Raw genomic sequence first — 24,738 nt, 5'->3', positions numbered from 1 at the left:
TCCCACTTACCAAGTGCATTGCCATGTCTACTCTTTGGCCCAAACTCAGGTTGACCGTTTCATGTTTGAAGGGGTGGAGATAGCTCTCAAGCCAGCCTGTGCTGTGTTCATCACCATGAATCCTGGCTACGCTGGGAGAACAGAGCTGCCAGACAACCTCAAGGTATGTATCATCATGCATCTTCCATCATGATTTGCAATGGTGGTTTATGGCATTCTGTGTTTTGGTACTGTTGTTTCCCAAGTAAGCTGTGCAAATGTGTAGAAACATTTTCTAATATGTGTTTCAAAAATTTGTTCTCTGGCCCTTTAAAATTTTTGGCATCAAGGAAACATCAGAAAATCTAAGGGTGCGTAAACTAGAATGACTCATAAAAGTTACAATAGCATAGTTAGAAAATAGAAACAATCAAAGATTAGCTGTAAAAGACTGAATGCTAGACTCTAAAATTACTTCTCTTAGCAATAGTTCACATATAATTCTGCAGATATGATTAGATTCATAAGTGTTTTTCTTGTCTTGTTTATTGTTTTTGATAACTTTACAAACATTTTGCAAAATATTCTATTACTGTCAATCCCTTAAGAATGTGCTGAATGAATAATACCACATACACACACCCATTGCAGGCCTTGTTCCGCCCCGTTGCCATGATGGTTCCTGACTACGCCATGATCGCCGAGATTTCGCTCTACTCATTCGGCTTCAACGAGGCAAAAGTGCTGTCCAAGAAGATCACCAGTACCTTCAAGCTTTCCTCAGAACAGCTCAGCTCACAGGTACGTAGGAAGTCTGTCTGATGGATGTTAGCCTTACCTCCAGGTTGTTGTGTCTTATAGTTTTTGATCTCATCTACCAAACCATCATAGAAGCATGAATGAGGCTGCATCCAGTAATGTTTTAACTCCTACACATTTTCAGAGATAAGAAGTCACACATGAATGTCAGCATATGATTCTGGTTCCATACTTCTCAATTCTATACCTCCATTGCTCTTGCTTTACACCCTGATCTGCATTTTTTCTATTTCTTTTACCCTTGTGTCATGCAAAACATTTTATTCAATGAAGCAAACCCGCTCATTGTTGCAGTTAAAGTGATTTTTCACATCTTCATTTCTCCTCCATACTTTCATTGTTTTTTAATACTTCTAGTCTTGTACACAATGTTTTGTATAACTTTTGACTTTTAGAGAATGAATAAAAGAATTATGACAGAGTTTGTCAAGATTGCTTATAAAAATTCAAAGCTCCATAAGGAGCCAAAAATTATGTTGTAACTTCATTAATTACTCACTTTGTACATGTGAAATTTGATGTTGAACTCTTGATCTCAATACAAGACACTTACCTCCAGAATTTTCAGCTGTCAACGCTACAGCCTTCATCAGCAGAATGACCCGTATTTGCCTTTGCCAGATGAGCTTCTACTCTAATCATTTGTGTACATGTTTATGTCTCTTATACAAGGACCACTACGACTTTGGAATGCGTGCTGTCAAGACTGTCATCTCGGCCGCAGGAAACTTGAAGAGAGAACACCCGGAGATGAACGAGGTGGGCATTGAATCTTGTGAAGTAATTTGCTGATAGTGGCAGATTGTAGTGGTAGTGCTAATTGCTCAATCATCAACAGAATCAACAATTTGCATGGTCCACCAAAATGATACATCTTCCTTAATTTGTATTCATTAATGTTATGCAGAGGTGAAAGTCTAAGGTAGGACAAATGAGGGAAATAGGCTGAATGTGTTTTTGTTTTTTGTTTTTCCCAACATGTTTCACTTTCGTCATCAGTTCAAAAACACTCGGAGATGAGACAGTAAGTTGTACAAAGACAGTTGCTAATCTTTCCATCCTGCTTTGTTTTTGTCCCAAAGCAACAGCTCTGTTAACAGTATCGATTCAGTTGACCTGATAAGTTTGAGGCAATTGGCATTGAAAGTATGCGTGTCATTGAAATGCGTGAACAGACAAAAATCATGTGTGGATTTTATATCCCAGGTTGGGATTATCCAAGTAGGTCAACCAAATTTGTTCTGAATTTTGAAGAACACCACATGCAATGATTGTCGCCTATAAGGTTATGGACATGCTGTGTTTGAAATAAGCCTGCACAGAATGCGACAATGAAATTTAACTTTACTCAGTAGGAGAAAGAAGAAGGAGGAAGAAAAAGGGACAATGGTATGATCAGAAAAAAAAGAATCAAACAAACAGTTGTAAATCTAGTGTTTCAGATTGTAATTAATACACCTTGCTATCTCTTCCCCTTACCTGTTCTCCATAGGATCTCATTGTGCTGCGAGCTATCCGTGACGTGAACGTGCCCAAGTTTCTGCAGGATGACCTCAAGCTCTTCAATGGCATTGTGTCTGATCTCTTCCCCAAAATCAAGTATGTTGAGGAGCTAACAGTTTCACTCTTCCACTTAGAGTTGTGCAGATATATTTCTACAGTTGGGAGTTTGCCTCATGAATTTGAAGTGGCATATCATCTGATAAACATAAAGCCACATGGAAGTCACACAGATGATATGGAATTAACACAGTCTGAGCTTTCAAAATTAAAAGTGCCATACTTGAAGTGTGTATAGTAAGAATTCAAACAATAACCACATGTGACAGCCATGAGACAAAAAAAAATAATAATATAGTAATCTAAGATCTCTCAAAATCATGTTCAATAATCCAGAAATATCTTAAAATGCTTTTGAGTTTTGTCAGCTGATGCAGAATAATTCTACTCCAAAGAAGCCTATTTTGAAGCAAAATATTCAAATCTATGATTTTGTGTATATCTCTATAAATTGTGCGTAATCACAAATGACTGTATGCTACAAAAACAACAACAAAAAATTCCATGTAAAAATGCAATATGTCTGAGAGATGTGAAGATGTACAAATTGCATTCCAGAGATGTACAAATTGTATTCTGTGTTTTGTGCCAACTTCCAGAGAGGAGCCAATAGACTATGGTGAGCTTGACGCCTCGATCCGCAAACACTGTGGCAAGCTTAGTCTTAAGGACGTCGACAGCTTCATCGTCAAGTGCATCCAGTTGTACGAGACCACAGTGGTGCGCCACGGTCTCATGTTAGTGGGGCCGGCCGGGTCAGGCAAAACAATGGTAAGTGGTGCTCTTTCATCAACGCCTTCCTCCTACACTATTCAAAATCCCATGGGAACCCCAAATGGAGATATTGGTATTTAGGCTAAAATCAATTCTTGAGTCTAAGATGTATGTAGGTGCGACTGTGAAGTTTGCATGGTAATACAAAATTCTGAGTGTCAGCTCTCTTTTCACTGCCTTGCATGATTGTGGCAATCAAAGTACGCAATTTTTATCAGCTTTGAATATCTAATGTACAGGGAGTTGTTGATATGTCTGCTTTACTGTATGCACATTTCATATGTTGATGTATTTATATGACTCTGTAAATTAAAGATGTAGGGTCATTGATTATAGATATTATGTTTACTGTACCATCTGAAAAATAAAACAACATCTGCAAAACTGTGAGAAGCAATTATCAGTTAGCTTTCAGAGGTTAAGTTATATCGATCAGATATATCAATGAAGGCATCAGTAGCTACACAGAGCAGATAAACTTCCTGTTATATATTATAATGGGGATGCTTCATCTAATTCTTCTTACAGACTTATTTCTCTGTCATTGTAGAGTTACTTTTAGTCATTGGTAAGATAAGAATTGATAGATCTAAGTTAGATGGTAAACTTGCATGACCAGTTGCATTCACCCACTCTCTGTGCTCCCAGTGCTATGAGGTCCTAAAGCGTGCCCTGACTGCCCTACGTGGGAAGGATGCTGTGGGTGGAGGTACCTATGAGTCGGTGCACACCTACATCGTCAACCCCAAGTCTATCACCATGGGTCAGCTGTACGGAGAGTTTGACCTTCTCACCCATGAATGGTAAGAGAGAAAATACTTCATGTGTCTCACTTGGAGATGTTGTTATGAATGATGCTTCTTGTCTAAATGTGCATTATGTAGAGGAAAAGGTGAATCTCTCATGATTAGTGGCAGCTTGCTTTTAGGTATTAGAGGTAAGGAGGGAACATAGCTTTGGAAAAGATTTTTGTCTGATCAGAGTGTCAAAATACAACAATATTTGTCATAATATGCAGAGAATTATGATGCATAAGAATTGCGATACATGTTGTCATGATCTTCAATGGAGGAACAGATATTGGTAGACTTTCTTATCCTCTCCAAAACCAGTAAAAAAAATATATATTTCTAAGCTTGGACAATACATATTCAAGTGAAATACAGTTCAAGTCAGTTCAAGTAAAATCAATTCAGTTTTGTTCAATTCACTTTAATATTACCCAACTTCAGTTCAACTCAGTCAGTAAGATTCAATTGTGTTCCATTTTATTCAATGAAAATTAAAAATCTTTTTTGTCAATCAGGACTGATGGGATCCTGTCCTCCTTGATCCGTGTCGGGTCGTCGTCACTAGATTCTGACTCCCGCTGGTACATCTTTGATGGCCCTGTGGATGCTGTTTGGATCGAGAACATGAACACTGTGCTGGATGACAACAAGAAGCTCTGCCTGAGTAGTGGTGAAATCATCAAACTCACAGAGGTAAGACATCTTTTTCTCCACCATCCATGTACCTCATCGAATACAGAGCCTGAGCTGTCTTGAGTTGGATCGTGCAATAGATTTGATTACAAGGAAAAATCCCATCTCTGTGATAGCAGTGTGCATTTGATGTGCATTGCAGCAGAGTTCATGTCTTCCAAACTTACCACCACTTGGAGGCCCTTGTTTCATTTCATTTTTGTGGCCCTAAACACCTCAACCTTGTGGCAGATATTTATGAATGGTTTAGTAGGAGTGCTGTGCAAAGTATTGTGATACCACAGCAGGGTTCTAGTTGTGGATTTATTCACAGTCTCAACATTGTATTCAAAGCAGAAATCAAGTGCATTCCTGGGCCGGGAAGAGAAAAATAGAGAAAAACTTGGATACAGTATCTATGGAATCCAACATTATCTACGAATAAAGAAAAGGTACTGTAAAACCTGAAAAATTTGTGGCATGAAACTGTTGCAAATTGGAGCCAGTGGCCTTTTCCGCAACATGTAACTTTGGCGAATTGCCACTGGCATTATGCATTCTGTAGGGAAAGAAAAGAATTTTTGCATGCATTTTCTTTCGAAAATCATGCACATGAAAATTACTGGCTTTACTGTAAAAATTTGAAGATTAAATGCAAGAAACTGACCTACCTTCCATCTTCTGCCTGTTGGTGTCTATAGTTCCAGCGGATGATATTTGAGGTGGCCGACCTGGCTGTGGCCTCGCCTGCCACTGTCAGCCGCTGCGGCATGGTGTACCTGGAGCCCAGTATCCTGGGTCTCGCGCCCTTTGTGGAATGCTGGCTGAAGAAGCTACCAGATGCCATCTACCCTTACCGGGAGAAGCTACAGGGACTCTTTGATGCTTTCCTGGAGGTAAGGTCGTCCTCAGCTGCTGCATATAACTCTTTGTTTGTTAGGAGTTGTTGCTGTTCAGGGTTTGATTTAAAAGAACCAAAGTGATGATGTCCCAGCAGTCTTTTGTTCTTGCTTGGGTTGGAACCAGGTGTGTGCAAAAATACTTGGGCCAAGTAAGGCTATTTAGAACCAGTTTCCATGGCGATGAATACCTGTGACATCACACTTTGGCACTCTCTTTGATGATCTCAGCTATCATGGGTGTATGCCTACGTATCACACCTGGCCTCATTTCATTCATAATTTGATAATATTTCATGTCACAACGTTTGTGAGCTATGCCTCAATCCATGAAGGGTTTTATTTATTGCACACGCATACTTTGATCATGCCTGCCAAAGTCATTTAAAGCTTGGCATATGGGCCAAGAAACATGCAATTTGAAATCTGTAGTATACCAGTGATTATCTGTGTTTCATCTGTTCTTCAGCTTTTTTCCTCCCCCTTCCTACTGCTCATTATCTTATATGTTTATGTGATGTCTCTAACTTAAGAAATTTCAATACGTACAGCAGTGATAATATCTAACAATCACAATGGGGAGATGCCAGAAGTTATGCTTTTGTAGTACTTTGTACAGTTTCTTTGTCAGAAACACTGCAAGTTTCATGAAGAATTGTATGCCTTAATTGTGTCACAACACATGATTATTGCATGAAAAGTAGGAATACTGTTTTTCCGCCAAAATCATGTATTTTCAATCCTCTGAATACGTTGATGCTGTTTGCAAGGTTGGTATCCTTGGCAAAGAGTAATTAAGTTATCACTGCATGTATTACCTTCATGTTGAAAGTATGTGGAGATCAAGAATTAACAGATACCGGTATTTTTCACGAGATTGTTGCACACTTTGTGTTCACAGGAGTCGATCGAGTTTGTGCGGGAGAACTGCAAAGAGATTGTGGCCTCAATGGATAGCAACCTTACGCTAAGCCTGCTCAGACTCCTGGACTGTTTCTTTACCCCCTTCATCCCCAGAGAGGTGAGTGAATGGTCCCCGGAAGTCCCCCCTCCCCCCTCCCCCTCCCCCCATTCAGCATGCAGCTGCTATGTGAAGTCAGCTTTTTCTCACATGCTTTTATGGTTCCCATCAAGCCCCCTGTGAATATCTTCCTTTGTTTTATTACCTCCATACCATAAAATACACAAATTCACTGTGAAACAAGAAATAGACATCTGACCAGCAAAGATGGGTTACAGTCTCATCATTCATGGACTACATTGTATATTGTTGCATAAGAGTATGTAATTGTTGTGATACGACATTCTTGCAATTTATTCTCGTACTGAGCACAAACATTCATATGACTAGAGTCTTCTATTGTCAGCTGTATTAATTATTCGCAGTGTATACAATCAAGGAAAAGATCAGATTCTACTCTCATATGCATGTGTACACGTATCTTCGATGTGTACTCAGATATTGTGGGTTTGGATTCATTCACTATGATGGGCTTTATATGCAGGGTAAAGTTTATCATTAGGGTGTTACATACCAGTCTTGAGTTTAGATTCCCATTACAATTATCACAAAACATTTTAAAGCAATCATGAATTGTACATTGCTGCTGCATTTCACCAAAAAAAAGGAGTCTTTTGAAACTACATGCAAATTTTGCTCTAAATGCATGAAATGTGCAAGTTACCCCTCCCCCCTTCTTGCCCCAATATATCTTTCAGCTCGCTAAAAGTCAGTTTCTCATAACAAATCCTTGATTATTGCTTAGAAACATGCATGAAAAATTAAGTGTTGCTGCATGCATTTTCTCAATGAGATTATGCATTTGTTTACAGAGATGTGAAATGTTACAGGTTACGAAACAAGCAGAAATGTATTCATGTAGTTCATGTTTACAAATATGACATGTGTGGTGTTTGAAAGCCTCTCATAATTGAACTACATTTTTTTTTCCAAGTATTTTCAAAGTGTAGAATTGTATTTTTTTTTCTTTGATTTTTATAAATGAAATTTCATTGCTCTGCATGTATTTATGCATGAAGCCCATTGTGGTTTTGTGAATACCTTATACAAATGTTAGCATGGAAGCATGCTTTTGCTTTTGTTGTTTTTGCCTCACTCTGATTTGATCATTGTCATTATATCAACCATTATACAGGATGGCGATAGTGTAAGTCATAAAGCACATTGTGATTATGTATTGTTGTGTGAAAAACTGATATATTCTCTATAATATAACAAGATGTGCATGATGTATGCAACATGCGTGTGAGTGTTAACTTTGACCCATTGTTAATCTTTAACTTTGTGTTTAATAATGCAGCTTGAAATTTGACTGAAGTCAAAGTCAACACTATTCCAATGTTCATATAAAGTTAATTTTACACTGTGAAGTGGGCCATTGACTCTACTCATGGAGTATTCACTGTTATCAGGGACTGCCTGTTTATAATACAATGTACATTGCTAAATCCAAAGCACATTATTCACCTATTGTGGGAATGGCTGTATTCTATGGTAGGCTTCATGAGCGAAACGTGAAAACATAACAAAATTAAACACTAACATTTCTTTAATAGAACTATTGCCTATCCCGGTTTCTACTTCCGAAAGATCTAAAGCAATAATTGTATGCTATGTAATAAAGTGCAATTGTTGTTGTAATATGGCTTGTGTCAAATATCCACAATGCATTAATTCCTCACACAATGCTTGTAGTGTCCGCATGTTAACTCACTAATTAAATTTTGAATTTGCAAACTAACAGTATATGTGAATCTATGTACTGCAAAGACTAAGGCTTCACATGCTTTCTATTGCCACTTGCATTCCACAGCCACGAGTTTGTAATATACACTTTTCTTCAGAATAGTGATTTGCAGGCTATCGCCTCAATCAAAGATTTCACCAAATATCACAAATAAAACCTTGTGTACTAGATATTCAACTATAGTTAGAAGCAAAAGAGGAAAAAGGTATGAATGTTGCACTGATAAGGCTCATGCAGCTTTCTACTCAAAGAATTCTCAAAGTTATCTATCACTGTTTTCTTAGCTGTTTCAACAAACCTTTTTTTGCCATGCAACATTGAAATTATAAAATGTATGAGTGTGTGTGCACAACATCACTCTTGGATATTTATCTGAGACAATTATCTGTTTTGACAAACATGTCATGCTTGTCAGGAGAATGGATTGTTGCTGGAGCAAAACCTCCAGCAATGACTCCCGGAACATAGTTTTCTGATATGTGGTATTAATGCTGTTCTCAATAAACTCAAAGTTGTTGCACTCACAGTTTTAAGTAGTCTTAGATTCAGTCTCGCATGAAGCCATTTCCAGAAGGTAATAAAAGTGGTATCAGAATAGGAATCACCATGATGCAAATTGTTTCTTTGACAAATGAAAGCTTGTAGAAATATCACATACTGATTACTATATGAGTCCACTCCTGTTTTACAGGTTCTGGCTTTCCGATAATCCAAATGGAAATTCAACTGTATAAGTTGTAGTAACTGATCTTTAAATCATTTGTGAAGACAACTGCTGGTGTTTAGATGATTGACAACTCAGATTTATGTGTTGGACTTGGGGATATATCATTTATTGGCATAACACTGCAAACCCTTGTTGTAATCTGAAAGTCAGACTTTGCTGATGTTGAAAGAGCACTTGCCTGTTAAAAGAACACTTGATAGCACTTTCCTTTTTTAACCTCGACACCAGATTTGCTCAGGTCCACTTCAGATGGTTACTCGCCCAATGTTTAGGAATGAGTTATTCATATTTTTCTCTTGTAATTAAGATGGCTAGCTGATGTGACGTGAGAATCAAAGTTAGATAAAAAAAACAAACATGAATATATTCATTAGTCTTTAATCCTTGTTCAAGGAATTCACCAAATATTACAATAATGACTTCTACCATTAGTTAAAGGGTGTGTACAGTTCTGGTCGAGGTGAGGATTTAGCTTTTAACGTTTTGCGAGATATTCAGAAACCACTCTATGAGATGTCAAAGAGCATGCAGTTCTAAGGGGTATCAAAAGTTTATTCGATGAAAATTGGTTTTGAAATGGCTGAGATATCCAAAAACAATATGAAACAAAGAGATCCTAATAAAGTTGTGGCATGTTGCCTTTTATTATTAGCACTTTTTTGGATATCTCAGCCATTTGAAAATCAATTTTCATCAAATAACGTTGAATTCTTCTTAAAATTACATGCTCTTTCATATTTCATAAGAGGCTTTTCATTATCTCACTTAGGAATGTTCAAAACATGAATCCCCACCTCATCCAGTACTGTACAGTCCCTTTAAGTGACATTCTAATGAATTTGGAGGATTTGTACGGAAGAGCTACCCACAATGCAGTTATCTCCATGGTAACTAACCCTGAGCATGACCTCCTGACTCCTCACAGGGTGACAGCCCCATGCCAGAGGAGAAGCTGATGCGCATTGAAGAGCTCATCGAGCCCTGGTTCATCTTCTCCCTCGTCTGGACGGTGGGCGGCGGAATCGACATGGACGGGAGGCGGAAGTTCAGCGAGTTCTTGCGGGAGAAGATCAAGAAACAGGAGGTCAGTTGTCATGGAAACCTTCTTTTTCAAAGCAGAGTTGTGCATTAATCAGGTTTTATTATTTTCTGAAGCTTGAAACCAAGCATGTGAAGCAAGCGTGTCAATATTTTGTCATTTTAGATTTTTATTTCTTTATAACAATGAGACGCGATGTGATATAGGTTTGCCACATACAAGAAGTGATGGCAATATGTGTACATAGGTTGAATAATGATGATAACGATATAACAATTATAGTACGAGCAATGATGATGATGATGATGATCACAATGGTGATAATGTCAGTTATCCATTGATACAATTTTGCCAACTTGGACATAGTGGATTGGATAAAACATCTCTGTGGACAGTTGTGCAAGGGGGACTTAAAACCTGTGACCTCTCGTTCAGAAGTCCATGGACACAACCGCTGTACTGCTGTGCTTTCCCAGTGCTCCTTCAGTGACTGAAGCCAGTCATTGAAACCCAATCCAATCCAATCCAATCCATTTCCTTTAAAACCAAACCAAACCAAACCAAACCAAACCAATCCAATCCAATCCAATCCAATCCATTTCCTTTAAAACCAAACCAAACCAAACCAAACCAATCCAATCCAATCCAATCCATTTCCTTTAAAACCAAACCAAACCAAACCAAACCAAACCAAACCAAACCAAACCAATCCAATCCAATTCAAACCAAACCAAACCAAACCAATATTGTCCAATCCAATCCAATCCAAACCATCTGATCCAATCTAATCCCATCACATCCCACCCACCTTAATCCCAATTTCAATTCAAATCCAATTTCATCTCCCTTCCACCTCAGATTCAGCTTCCTATGCCGGCCGGCGGTCTGGTGTATGACTACAAGCTGGACGATGGTGGCATCAGCAAGAGACCTTCACGAGATGACGATGAGGATGAGGAAGGTGGTAAGAAAGAGGTAAGTTCACACTCGGACGGGCAGCACAAATTTGAGATCAAGTATGGAAAACAAATATAGAAACTATCCCAGATTTGTTTGATTCCAAACATCACATGTGTTATTTCAACTTTCTCCAAAGTCTGTCAAAATGTCAATTACTAGTCATAGATTCAGTGTAGAATTATTCTCCTGACATATATGCATCTGTCAATTCTCAGAACTGCTAAGTAACACTTCAAGTCCTTTTCCCGTCATTAATACCATTAACATACCTTCATTCTCATTTCACATTTTCAATCTACAGTATGTAAGGCATATCTTGTGTGTTAATAGACTCCATGTCACTGTTTGCAGTCTTGTCTATCACAACATACCAGTATTTTAGAGCTGGAATATCATTACAAAATTTACAGTGTGGCTTATCATATCTCAATATGAAGCTCTCAATAATTGATAACTTACCTGATGTGCAGCTGCATCCGATATGCTGTGCACAAGATGTTTCAGGTCAAAGATTTTATCCAACTTTGGTACTTCCTTTAAGGGAAAGAGAATTTCAAGTCAATGAAACTTTCACCACAATCTCATGATGTTCAAGGAGGTTCTATGGTGCCTAAAATCCTAGGGCAGGCCCCTGTTGGTTAAAAAAACAAAACAAAACAAAAATCATCAATTTGAATATTTTTCATCAGATCCAAACTGCAGAGCCATGTTCTCTTTCGTGGACCTCAGTTTGACTGATTCCCCTCCCCCCCCCCCCCCAAAAAAAAAAAAAAAAAAAAAACTCGTAACAAGGATTCTATAGAGCAAAGAGGGAAAAATGATGTGTCACTAAAGTTCTATGATTTTAAAAGATGTATTGAAAATTGTGTAGTAGATAACAGTTAATTCACTTGGAAGATACTTCATGTAATGTGTGAATTGTAGGTCCCCAATTTTTCTCTCTCTCTTCTTTCTTTAAAACACAACAACAACATGTGTGAACCTACATTTTATAACATGCATCTCATCTGTGTGAAACTTTGTTTTCTCTCCTGTCTTTATATAACAAACTTAGAAATTTCTCTCTGAATCCGATGACTATCTGGTATTATTTCCCCATAGTTAACCAATCACTCTTCACTTCACTTGCCTACAATCTTTGCTTCTCATTCATTGTCAAGGGTCTCTCATTCTTTATGTTTGACGAGAGTGAGTCCACCACGGAGCCGGTAACTAACTCATCTTGCTTCCTCTTGCTATCATGTCTCATGCTCTCTACATTTTCTTCATCTTGTCATGGATTGCACATCTCTATCTGTTTCTCACTCACACACCTCACAGGCTGCACCCGCGGCATCAGAGCACTGTTTAGAAATTGGAGAGGTTTGTGGGCAAACATTCAAAATTGGGTCAATTATTTTTTTTTTTTTGGTATGGTTTACCCTATTTCAGTTTAATAGTGTATTGTCTACATTACCTGATGAAAGATGAAAAATAAAAATGAGTTTTGTTGCATTACTTAGCGTGCTGTTAGTTTATGATTCCCATTCATTGTGTGTTTTTTGTTAAATTTTAGTTCAAGTATTAAATTTGCACTGCATGATTTTTGGCACGAATTAGCATCCCTGACCAAATGATGAAAAGTATGTTCCCAGTAAAATCTTACATAGGCAAGCCTCGGTGTACTATTTAGCATCAAGGGTCATTTGCATGATATTGAATTCTGAAATCACAGACTTATGTGCTAAACATTTTCCAACCTTAGTCTCTCATTTACTAACCTCTCCCCCTAAATCAACAATGCTTGACATTGCATTCCATAGTGGTTTATTCAACATGACATATTTTATTTTGTCAGTAAATGATGATTTGCAATGTTCTTCCCACACAAATTTTATTTGCAATTGACATTTCCCTTGTTCGATATGTTTATGCTTTTTTGCATGATGTCATATCCCATAATGTATACAAAGTCATGTTGATTTTGTTTGCTTTTATGTTTATTTACATTTCTGAACTTGTACAAGTGTGCATGTTTGACTTGGTTCTCTTGCTCCACTTGAAAGGTATATTGTAGTAAGACTTTTAAATATTGGTGTTGATAATCATAGCATATCAATTAAGCCAAAGGTTTGTAAATTATGCATGGTTCTGAAGCAAATATCTGAAATATATGTTGAGTGTTCATATTGCATTGCTAATAGACATCACATGAAAAGTATTTATGCATGTGACATGTACATTCCCATCTAGAAGGAAAGTAAGATAAGGTCCCTCTCCAAAATATGCACATGAGCTGATTTCGAAATGGCTTATCACATAACTTCTCTTCATGCAATTGGCCCGCTGATTTCAGTTACCGTAAAAGTTTTTTGTTTTAGCAAGGGCTAAGTACAGTGTAAATGACAGACTAAAGCATGAAGGACAGCAGTACATATTCATACCCAGCTAGTCTCTCCATAGATGCATGTGATAGTTGGAACAGATAATTGATTGTTTACTAAATATAAACATCCATGGCTCCTTGCCCTGCCCTCCTGGTAATTCACAGATCTGCTGGAGAGGGTGGATGGAAGGCGTGGCTGACGTGGAGATCACGCCCGAGATGCGCTACTCCGACATCATCGTCCCGACCAGCGACACCATCAGGGGGGCGTACCTCCTGCACTTGTTGCTGACCAATAAGAAGCAGGTGGGTGTGGCCAGCCGAGGAAGCTGAAATTGGATCTTGAATTTGGTCCTGAAGAAAAAGGAAATATTATACGGAGTCAAGATGGAGATTTTTAATGTGGGGCAGGGGTGTGACTGAGAAATTGTGACAGTAGGAAATTGTCTTGTGTGTCTGGCACAGTCAGTCCAGTAATCTTTCATCTTGCTTTGAGTTCAAGTTCATGTTTCAGGGAGTCAAGATGGAAATCTTGTTTGTATATTTGTTTGTTGTTATTTTTCTAATGTGGGGCAGTGGTCCGTGTGTATGTGTGTGTGTGGGGAGGGGGGGGGATGGTGAGAAGATCGGATGGTAGGAAATGAGTTTTTGTTTGAGGCACGGTCAGTCCAGTTTTCCATGTGTCAGTAGGATTAAAGATGTCAGAAACTAGTACATCCGATAATGAGTGAAGAGACTTCCTTGAGCATCCATTGCCTTCAGCCCCTGTCATACATATCAAAGCAGTCATTTTAGGATGGAATTACTGGATCGCCTCGCTGGAGTTTAAGCAGAGATTGGCCAATGCTAAGTCAAGTAAATGTCATTATTACTCTTCTACCATTTTCACATGAAATAATTCAGTGTGAAACAAGTCAGTCAATATCATACAGATACTACCTTTTCAGAGATGTAATACATCACTTGACATTCCTGTGGAAGATATGTTTTTCCCAAGAGATTATATTGTCTTGAGGGGAAAATACAACTCCCAGGGGATTGTCGAGTGTATGATAGACAAGGCAAAATTTGATCTATGGCATAGTCTTGCTCTTCATAAACATACATCATTTCATTCTAACTCCTTCAACAGCTAGTCAAATTCTGGAATTACTCACGATATAGCTGCACTGCTCGCAGCGTAACAGTTTTGCTTCTTGGTCACATGATTTCATTATGACCAATCACTGACCGGTATTTATGTGAACCATTCGATATAAATCAGTGCAACAGTGTTACAGGGCAAGAAACTATGCTTATGATTAAGTCTTTTTGACATGACATCACAGTGAAAATCTGTCTATATTCATCATCCTTCTTGTCTCCCAAAATGGCCACTGCACTTCATCCAGGTCCTTTGTGTTGGTGACACCGGCACCGGCAAGACGATGACCATCTCAGACAAGCTGCTGAAGTACATGCCGCCCAAGTACGTCAGCAACTTCATCACCTTCTCAGCCCGCACCAGTGCCAACCAGACCCAAGACCTCATCGACAGCAAGCTGGACAAGAGGTGAGAAGTGCAATAAACTTTGCTGGACACTAAGCGGACAATGAGTGTCCATTGTAGTTAAAGAGGCTAAGTATGTTACATCCTTTTATCTTTTTTTTTTTTTTTTTTTTTAACGACTTCCTCAATTCCAATTTGAATCTTGGCATTAGAGCATTCCTCCAAGGATGATGGACTGAAAACCAGTAGAGTCATTTTGGTATCCTTGGTTTGATTTTGATGAAATTGTTGGTTTTCTTAGCCACATATGGAAATTTGATTTCCCAAAGGAGTCTTTAAGAGACCATCTTAGAATGCAGTTTCAGAGCTGTATTGAATTTCATATTACAGATTGATAGGACCGGTCAATTCCTAATTGGATGATTTCACTGCAGAAAATGTAGTTTTGTCCCAATTGAATATGCAACTGTAAATTTACTGCATTTACTATGTTCAAGAAGGACTGATAGGTGTAAATGGATAAATTGATTGATCTGCACAAAATCTGTAAACTGGAATAAAGATGAATAAAACAACAACAAAGAAACAAAAAATCTATATGAGTCATTAACCATATTCTTCTCGATTGTGTTGACAATACAAGAATCAGTTATAAAGTGAGTGATTCAGAGATTTTTTATTAATCTGCAACTGCCTTAATAATACATGACCAAAATAGAGGTAGAATTTATGTTAACAGGTAAATGGAGTGTGACAGTGTTATCAGACTTCAGAGACGGATTACATGTTGCTGTATGACTGTAGAGCAAGGTACACGTGTGTTCTCGGCATGAAATTTTCATGAATTGCCTCTGCCATTCAATGCATATGATGTAGACAAGAACTTTGCATGCATTTTAAGTTGGCGAATCATGGCTCTCGCAAAATTCGTGAAGTCAAAATGCCCGCAAACATTGCTCATTCTACAGTACACCGTAACTGACTGATTCTCTCCTTTGTGTTTTGTGGGTGTTAGGCGGAAGGGAGTGTTTGGTCCCCCACTTGGCAAGCACTTCATCCTCTTCATTGACGATCTCAACATGCCGGCCCTGGAGGTGTACGGGGCCCAGCCCCCCATTGAGCTGATCCGACAGTGGATGGACCACAAGGGCTGGTACGATAGGAAACAGATCGGTAAGCACAACTAATCCACTCTTTGGTTATGGTCAGTGCAAACCTGGTGTGATCAGAGCAGCTGTTAAAAGAAAACTGTACTGACATTTTCTAATTGTCTGATAATTCTAATCTACATTTTTTGATGCCTACTACTGGAAAGAGAGGATTGTAAAACCCAGGATAAGCCTGTAATGATTTTTTGAAAAAAATGAAAACGAGCAAGCCATGGAACGATCCACACAATTTGACCTACGTCACAGCGTAACGTTACATACCCTGCTGCCAGAACTTGAAGAAAGTCCAGACGAAAGTCCAGACCCCAGATCTAGATCTGGACCCTTGTCCTGCAGGCACTGTTGTTCCTGTGCTGAATTTTTCAGGTAAGGTATCTGCTTTATGGATTTCCGATGTTTTGTAGTCGAGTAAATCTCATAGTGGTGTTCTTTACACCAAGGACTAATGTTAGAGCTAACGGTTTGTTTCAGTAGGCCTACTAGGACCCATATCTCGGAAGAGTGGCCTGACCACGTAGATTCTAACACAGTGTCGCCGCTTCGCGATCCCAGCGCTGGTGTGTAGGTACAGTGTATAGTGCTAGCGTACTTCCGTATCCATGTAGATATCTCAAAATTCACCTTGCCAAATGGCACCAAACTCACAGGAAGTACTTTATGATTCATATCCAACAGCTCACATTAATTGGAAACAAATCACATGTCGGGAAGCGTAAGTGTAGATGTCGACTTTCCTGTCGGCGTCGCTAAAAATAATCTGCTCTACGACTAACATGAGTGATTGCGTCCAGGCCCTACCTAGAGTGTCTATCTGCTGCGCACGCACAGACTGAAGTTAGCCATTTAATATCATGAGACAAATCTTTCAAGTAATCGGGGGCAATAAATAAATTTACAAATTATTTGTGGTAAGTTGAATGAAAAATGTAGTTCCTATATCACACAAATCGCAAAAATCATTACACTTTTGAGTTTAGTTCTCGCGTAAATTCCCCGTTCGCACAGTACTAGTCGGCTAACTTCAGTTCTAGATTGTGCATCTTGCGTTCGCCAAGATCTCTCGCGAAGAGTGATTTTTTTTTTGAGTGACGACTTGAAAGTCGGCGTCAATATTGATACTTCTCGATTACTGATTTCGTTCAAATATAAGAGAATACTTTGAAATATGCTATGGAGTATATCCTGTAATTTTGGTGCGATTTGGTTTAGTGAAATTTGAGATATTTACATGGATAGAACAGTACACAAGCGCCGCCTGCTAGCTAAATTAGGCCTAAGCATCGTCTGCTACTCGATACGAATTAACGCACGCGTATGCAAGCACTTGTAATCAGTAATAGTGAGAGCACCTGTGACATCATAACAACCTGGCTCGTCAGCTCATTAGCATATTACTCACCTAAAAAGTTCCATTTTTAACATTAAATTACGGACTTAATCGTTATGAAATTTTGATTCTGTTTGCACCGCTGGGTCTTTTAGAATTAAAAGAACAACATATAAAAAAATAAAAAACCGGTAAAATGCCCGTTTAAGTTAAAGGAAGGATTTTACCACAAGGATAGGATCTTGAAATAATAATGGTAGTGGTGGTTGTTGTGGTTGTTATTCTGTGTTTCTGTTATTCCAAATACCATCTAGTGGTACGGATACATTTCTTTAAAAAAGATGAAGTGAACGCATATTCTTTGTTTCATTTTGTTTTGTCTCTAAACAAAAGATGATCTCCAGTCTTAGTTACCACGTGAACATCCTGTGTTTGTTATGGTACAAAAAAAGTGATAAAATGACAACAAAGGCAGGGAACAAACAAACGGATTTGATGGGCTTTCCTGGTTACTCTTGTATCATATTTTGATCTGCACAGATCCCTTCATTTTGATAGGCATATTATCCATATATTTTGATTTACATATTTGTATAATCCATATATTTTAATGTACCAAAATGGTATACCTATAAACAAACGCTACAAAAGAGTTTATTTCGTGCTAAACACATCATGGCTATTCATAAGGAGAAGGGAAGAAAATGATGATGCTCCTTGATGTTACTCAATACCAACATTTCCTTGTCAACCTTCTCTGTCTGATCTACTACAGGTGCTTTCCGCGAGCTGGTGGATATCGGGTTCGTGTGTGCAATGGGCCCTCCCGGTGGTGGACGTAACCCCGTCACCGCCCGTCTCATGCGCCACTTCAACTACGTCTCCTTCCTGGAGATGCAGCGGCGGAGCAAGTTCCGCATCTTCTCCACCATCTTGGAGAGCTGGATGAGTATGTGTCACACAGACGGAGACTCACATTTACCCCAAACATAGTTAACAGTGAATGCAGAAATATCAGTAGAACACACTTTGATGAAGTTTGAGGAAGATAAGACAAATTGTTCAAAAGTGATGAATTTTTGTAGTTTAGGTTACCAGCCTGAGATAAATTCATTTTTGCTTGTCATGGTTGGATAGGATGATGTCAACCATTTTTGATGTCACAATGATATTAAGGGACTTCAACAAATTTTCATTTTATTTAACATAATGAAAGAGCACTTGACTAACCTCTTTCAAATGGCAGGGGAAATAATGTTAGTCTTATTGTATGTCAGTAACAAGTCATAGGAGTGTGTAATTTTCATCTAAAAAGATTTGAATTCTAGGTACCTGGTATTGTTGGACATGATCTCCTTAAACCTTTCAGTCACATAAGAGAACACACGCAGTCAGTATAAGATTTGTAAGTACAGCTGTAAGCCAATCTAAATGCATTGTTGAAATTTCTTCTTATTCCTTGTTGTACATCAATCATACTGAGTGGAATTTCCTGTATCCTTGCCATAGTATCTAGTGTTCTTTGGTTTATGTCTTTCCCCAGCTAAAAATCCTGCCATCTCAGAACACTGCCCCAAGCTGGTGAATGCATCCATCGACGTCTACGAGAACATCATCACCCAGCTCCTCCCGACCCCAGCCAAGAGTCACTACACATTCAACCTTAGAGATCTCTCCAAGGTCTTCCAAGGTGAGCTCATCTTCTGTCACCATAGCAACAACATATCTGACATCATATCTGACATCATAACATATAGTCTATATCAGAAGTCATTAGTGATTTCTGTTATATGGATGCATATTCCTTACTTCTTTTGTTTGTGAGGAAACATTTGGCAATGGACAGATTTAATAGGTAAGTTATAAAGAAATATCCATTGCACACCAGCATATTTACAAGTAGCTGGATTTCACAGTATTAATTATTTTGAAGCATCTTTCATGCCACCTCACATTTCTAATGGAAGTGCTAATTTGTTCTTCAGATCTTTCTCTGTGAGCAAATAGAGAAGTGTCACTGAACATACGATAAAAGACAATGATTTTCTCGCATTGATTCCTGTTAGGTATTTCACATGTTGAGGGAAGCTTGTTGCTGATGCCAGACCATTTAACATTTTCTGCTGTAAAGTGAACCCAGTTTTGTCATAATTGCTCCACATTGGTTCTTTGGGCTTGAACAGCACCAAACAATTTAAGGCTAGAAAAACAAAAACAAGAACATGCAGTTTGTTTTGAGATGATGTACAACAAAGACAAAAACACCCAAACAAAACAAAACAAAACAAAACAAAACAAAACAAAACACAACAACTTATGTCTGCAATTTTGGGGAGCATCCTTGATAAAAGATAATGCCCTCCCATTACCATGGCAATCCTGCATCTTCTCCCCTCCCTGCCTTGCTGTAGGCATCCTGATGGCAGACTGCTCCAAGGTGGAAGACCTGAATCAGCTGCTGAGGCTGTGGCACCACGAGAACTGCCGCGTCTTCCAGGACCGCCTGGTCAACGCCCAGGACCGGGACTGGTTTGACGGCTACCTGGCCGAGAAGGTGGTCAAGGATTTCAAGTGTCAGATGGAGGAGGTCAATCCCAGGTCACCCATCCTCTACGGCGACTTCATGATCGCCAACGTGGACAACAAGGTGTACGCCGAGATCGTCAACCAGCGCAAGGTGGGGTAGTCTAATTAAGTTTCTTCATGAATTTGAATCTTAGTGTAACATCTCCCTCACAGAGAGCAGACAATACAAAGTAAATGCAATTTTATACCACTGCATCAAGTGTGATATTGGTACTTGGGGTACTTTTTGAAAGGATGTTTTCACAACATTAGAACTGAAATCATAAAAGGAAACATCTTCATTAATGCCTCATGTAATTATGTCATGATTTGTGTGTTATGGCACAGTCAGAGTAAGGTTTTCAGGCAAGATTAATGTGACAGGGTTTCCATCTTCAGGCATCAAGCACTACCTCTGACTTGGAGAGAAAAAAAAAATGAAATCTTAAAAAAAAAAAAAAAAAAAATAGAAGTATATGCCTGATGTCCATCCCAGGGGGTCATTTTATGTAACAACATGGACAAGACATTCTAATGCCACTCACTTTTCACAGGAGAACCTTCTGAGACATACAGAAGCATGGCAAACGATGTTGACTGTATACCTGGATCAATCCCCTCGCGCTAGCCCGCCATGTGCAAAAAAAAAACAAATAAATAAATGAAATAAAAATAAATAAATAAAACAAAATGAAACAAAAAGCACAAGCAAAATGAACATCAACTGTACTCTATCATTAGCAGAATCCTTTTTAGCAGATATATACAGATATGTAATATTTATTATGGGGAGGGGGAGGTGAGTAGGAGTTAGCAAACTACATGGTGTAGGTCGATGTTGACTGTAGTTATCTTCGTGGTGATCTTGATGGAATGATTGACAGATGGTGGAAGTAATGGAGGAGTACTTGGAGGACTACAACCAAGTCAACACCGCCAGGATGAAGCTGGTTCTCTTTGAGGACGCCACCAAGCACGTCTGCCGCATCTCCCGCATCATCCGCCAGCCGCTGGGCAACGCCCTGCTCCTTGGGGTCGGGGGCAGCGGTCGGCAGAGTTTGACCAGACTGGCCGCTCACATGTAAGATGGAATGCCATTTAAAAGTTACTGCTTTTGCCATTGATTCCCCTATGCTCAGGAATGTGAGATTTCAGAGTTTAATCTGATTTCAGACTTTTTTTACTTTGCCCCAAACCAACCCACTATTCAGATTTTCTACAGCTCAAATGCATTGAAATTTTTACAGTTTAATCAAAAGGCACTTCAGACTATTTTTCATTGAGTTTCAGATTTTTCAGACTTTCTTCTGCGAGTAATCTAACACACCTCCTCTCTACATTGTGACACACTCTAAAATTGCACATATACCATATTCTTTATGAGGAATCAAGTATGTCTGCATTTTCAGTGACCCAATGTGAATTACACACACTTTCATCTATTGAATGCCTTTGTGTATAATTCATGATTCTTATATTTGAGAACAAGTTCAACCATCACACACTGTAAAAGATTACTAACACACAACTTTCAGACACTTTTACAAGATATCGAAAGAAGATCAATGGCATTTTGACACAAATTTTGTACACTTGAAATCAGTTGACGATGAAAACTAAATGGAGCTTATGGGAGATGTTGATGTGCTGAACGTATGTTGATATGTCGATATGTTGTGAAGATGCAAATGTGAGACAGATTTATATGTTCACCTTTCACCTTTGACCTTGACCTCCAGGGCCGAGTATGACCTGTTCCAAATTGAGTTGTCCAAGAACTATGGTGTCAATGAGTGGAGGGAGGACCTGAAGACGATCCTCCTAAAGGCAGGCATGGAGAACAAGGCCATCGTCTTCCTCTTCAGTGACACACAGGTCAGTATGTCTACCTAGCCTCAAATGATCCGAACCCTGACAGTCCCAAATGTGTATATATTTGATGGCATAATTCTTTATCTTTCTGTCTTTTTCAGTGGAATAAATGTATCTATTTGTTGCAAACAATAATATCCAGGTCCAAGAATCTGAGAGTAAATTTATCACTTGTCTATACACTTCCTTCAAGCTCATGGCTTGATTCTCATTTAAACATGGAGAAGCATGTATCAACCACATGCAAGTCTGCTTTTTATATGTTGCATAACTTGCGTCACATTCATAGATATTTGAGCCAGGAAGACGCTGAAACTCTTGTTCACGCATTCATTAGCAATAGACTTGATTATTGTAATGGGCTATTGTTTGGTTTACCAGATTCACAGATAACCAAGCTTCAGCGTGTGCAGAATGCATGTGCGAGACTTGTGTCCAGTTCGTCAAAATTTTCACATATTACACCTGTTTTGAAGAAGTTACATTGGTTGCCAGTAAGACAGAGAATTGTATTTAAAATTTTGATACTCGTTTATAAAGTATTGCATGGTCAAGCACCTGGTTATTTATCAGAATTGATATCAATGAAATCACACTCATATTCTCATAATTTACGAAGTACACAGGATAAGTTGCTTCTAAAGCAATCTCACTTAAAAACGAAAGTAACTTTAGGGGACTGTGCCTTCAGCTGTGCTGCTCCAAAACTTTGGAATAAATTACCTGAGAAACTGAGGAAGGCATCATCACTTGTTGTCTTCAAATCTTTATTGAAGACGTATCCTTTTTCAGAAGCCTTTGATTAATTTGTTATTTATTTTCGTGTGTCTAATCAGTGACAGGAGCTCTGTTACATCACAGCGCAGTAGAGTACCGGTATATTTACATAGTAGCTGCGCTATACAAATTTGTCTAATTATTAATTATTATTATTATTATTAAAAAAAGAAAGAAAAGATAATGATGTGATATACACTGTTGTGCATTTTCAAAAGCAGAATGTGATGATTTTGTGATACAGAAATTAATGGAAAAGTTGCATCTTGAAGTGTAATGGGGTAAGTGTAGTTCTTTTTTTTTATATCCCCAGTTGTGGCCTGAAATGATGTAGTGTGTACTAGAACACATATGGCAGATTTTGCAATGAACTCCCGCATTCATGAACAGTTTCTGCATATCCCAGCCCAAGATTTGTATCCTTTATCATTAGGTAGATTATCTAAAATTAGTTATACATGTCTGTTTCATTGCTGACCCATCCCAATTCTGGTGTGATTATCACATAAAAGAGATTATATAAAAGTGTCCTCTAGCTATTCCCACAGACCAATAGCGACTCCCAGCTATATGTAAGGATGCCTATGTATTGTTGTAGTTGCTTCAGTCATAAAAGATCCTTCATGCATCAGGGACCTAGATTTGAGGGAGAATTTCACCATTCTGTCCTCCTCCTGTCCGCAACAGATCAAGAGCGAATCCTTCTTGGAGGACATTAACAACATCCTCAACTCGGGCGATGTGCCCAACATCTACGCCTTTGACGAGCTGGACTCCATCTATAACACCATGAAGCCCATCGTGCAGGATGCTGGGATGCAGCCGACCAAGGCCAACCTCTTCTCTGCATACACCAAGAGGGTCAAGTCCAACATCCACACCGTACTCTGCATGAGGTAATGATGCAGACAGCGAGTGAATAGATCCATGGGCATCCCCTAGCCCTGAAAGGGATGTGTACAGTCTATTTAATGGTGTGAAGCTTGTTACTAGAGTGTAATGGGGGTTCTTGCCTCCGCTTGATGCTGCCGCAGGTGATGCAGCTAAGACGAGAGTTTTGCATGTACAGGATGTGCCAGGTGTCATCTGTGTGTGCTCCCTCTGCTAAATATCTATTAGCCCATGGCAGTTTGAGCTCTGTGATACCTGCTGTCTCGCGTTGATGTTCCAAATTTCTGCCATTCTCCTGTGTACGGCAGTGCATCTTTAAAGTTCTTCCCATCTCTACACATTACTGACCCTACTTTTTATTTCCTCCATATCTTGTCATCTGAGAGCCAGAAAGAAATGAAAGCTGTACAAAGTTTACAGATTCAGTGCCTTCGAGTTTCTCAGACTGATGACATATTCTTTTCTGGAATACTTTACCCATGAGAATCCCACATCACATTTAAAGTATATCATTATCTTTCTTTTTTTTGTTGCAAGTTGTTTAAGCAAGAATTGCCATTTGAGATATTTTGCTTTTCCCCTCAGGGCTATCTGTATGATCTAAACCAAAGGAAAGCAGAATTTGAATTTGAGTCATAGTTCCACTCAAGTCAGAAGAAAGTCCTCTATGAATCTAGAAACAGACAGTGTATATACAAGCAGGAGGTGCTTCAATACCACTTTGCATATAATATCTATCGTGTTTATCCCCATGTCAGCCCTATCGGTGAGGTGTTCCGTGCCCGTTTGAGACAGTTCCCTTCGCTGGTCAACTGCTGCACCATTGACTGGTTCAGTGAGTGGCCTGATGAGGCCCTTCTCTCTGTGGCTAGGAACTTCCTCAATGACATCCCAGAGCTGGACGAGGGTCCAGAGGTCGTGGAGGGACTGGTGAGTAAAACTATAAGCCTTCCTCATCACACAACTGCAAAGATTGTATTGCTTTATGAATTAAATCCCATCCAGTGCTTGCGTCGGTGGATAAGACTTTTTTTGTCCACCATATCCTGCTCAACCTAACTGGTGTGTAAATGAGTACCTGGCAATGCAAGGGTAAAATGGCAGGGCTCTCTGGTAGAACAGTGGCAACACTGAATAGCCTACACTGGATAAAGGCAATATTATCGTTGTCGTTGTTGTCATTGTTATTTTTATTATTATCATCTTTTTTATGATTATCAATTATATGATTAACAAAAGATGTTGCGGGGAAACATGCAAGTCATGCTCAGTCTAGTGATGCCAATGTCTTTGTT

General features: G+C 38.9%; 1 protein-coding gene across 1 annotated transcript in view; it reads left to right on the top strand.

Moving 5' to 3' along the window:
- The window catches only part of LOC140231928 (dynein axonemal heavy chain 1-like), a 73,028-nt gene that overhangs the window by 23,889 nt on the left and 24,401 nt on the right, over window positions 1–24,738 (top strand). Inside the window, exons 28-48 of the mRNA XM_072312075.1 lie at window positions 50–163; window positions 631–780; window positions 1,471–1,557; window positions 2,291–2,397; window positions 2,958–3,129; window positions 3,781–3,935; window positions 4,439–4,616; window positions 5,297–5,491; window positions 6,396–6,515; window positions 9,915–10,073; window positions 10,887–11,003; window positions 13,519–13,659; window positions 14,745–14,905; window positions 15,858–16,015; window positions 18,114–18,287; window positions 18,882–19,028; window positions 19,750–20,015; window positions 20,788–20,984; window positions 21,643–21,778; window positions 23,240–23,448; window positions 24,202–24,373. Coding sequence (XP_072168176.1) covers window positions 50–163; window positions 631–780; window positions 1,471–1,557; window positions 2,291–2,397; window positions 2,958–3,129; window positions 3,781–3,935; window positions 4,439–4,616; window positions 5,297–5,491; window positions 6,396–6,515; window positions 9,915–10,073; window positions 10,887–11,003; window positions 13,519–13,659; window positions 14,745–14,905; window positions 15,858–16,015; window positions 18,114–18,287; window positions 18,882–19,028; window positions 19,750–20,015; window positions 20,788–20,984; window positions 21,643–21,778; window positions 23,240–23,448; window positions 24,202–24,373 — 3,315 coding nt within the window. The remainder of the gene's footprint in view (window positions 1–49; window positions 164–630; window positions 781–1,470; window positions 1,558–2,290; window positions 2,398–2,957; window positions 3,130–3,780; window positions 3,936–4,438; window positions 4,617–5,296; window positions 5,492–6,395; window positions 6,516–9,914; window positions 10,074–10,886; window positions 11,004–13,518; window positions 13,660–14,744; window positions 14,906–15,857; window positions 16,016–18,113; window positions 18,288–18,881; window positions 19,029–19,749; window positions 20,016–20,787; window positions 20,985–21,642; window positions 21,779–23,239; window positions 23,449–24,201; window positions 24,374–24,738) is intronic.

This window comes from Diadema setosum, chromosome 8, assembly GCF_964275005.1.
Source record: "Diadema setosum chromosome 8, eeDiaSeto1, whole genome shotgun sequence".
Classification (NCBI taxonomy): Eukaryota; Metazoa; Echinodermata; class Echinoidea; order Diadematoida; family Diadematidae; genus Diadema; species Diadema setosum.
This window is presented reverse-complemented; position numbering and strand designations above follow the sequence as displayed.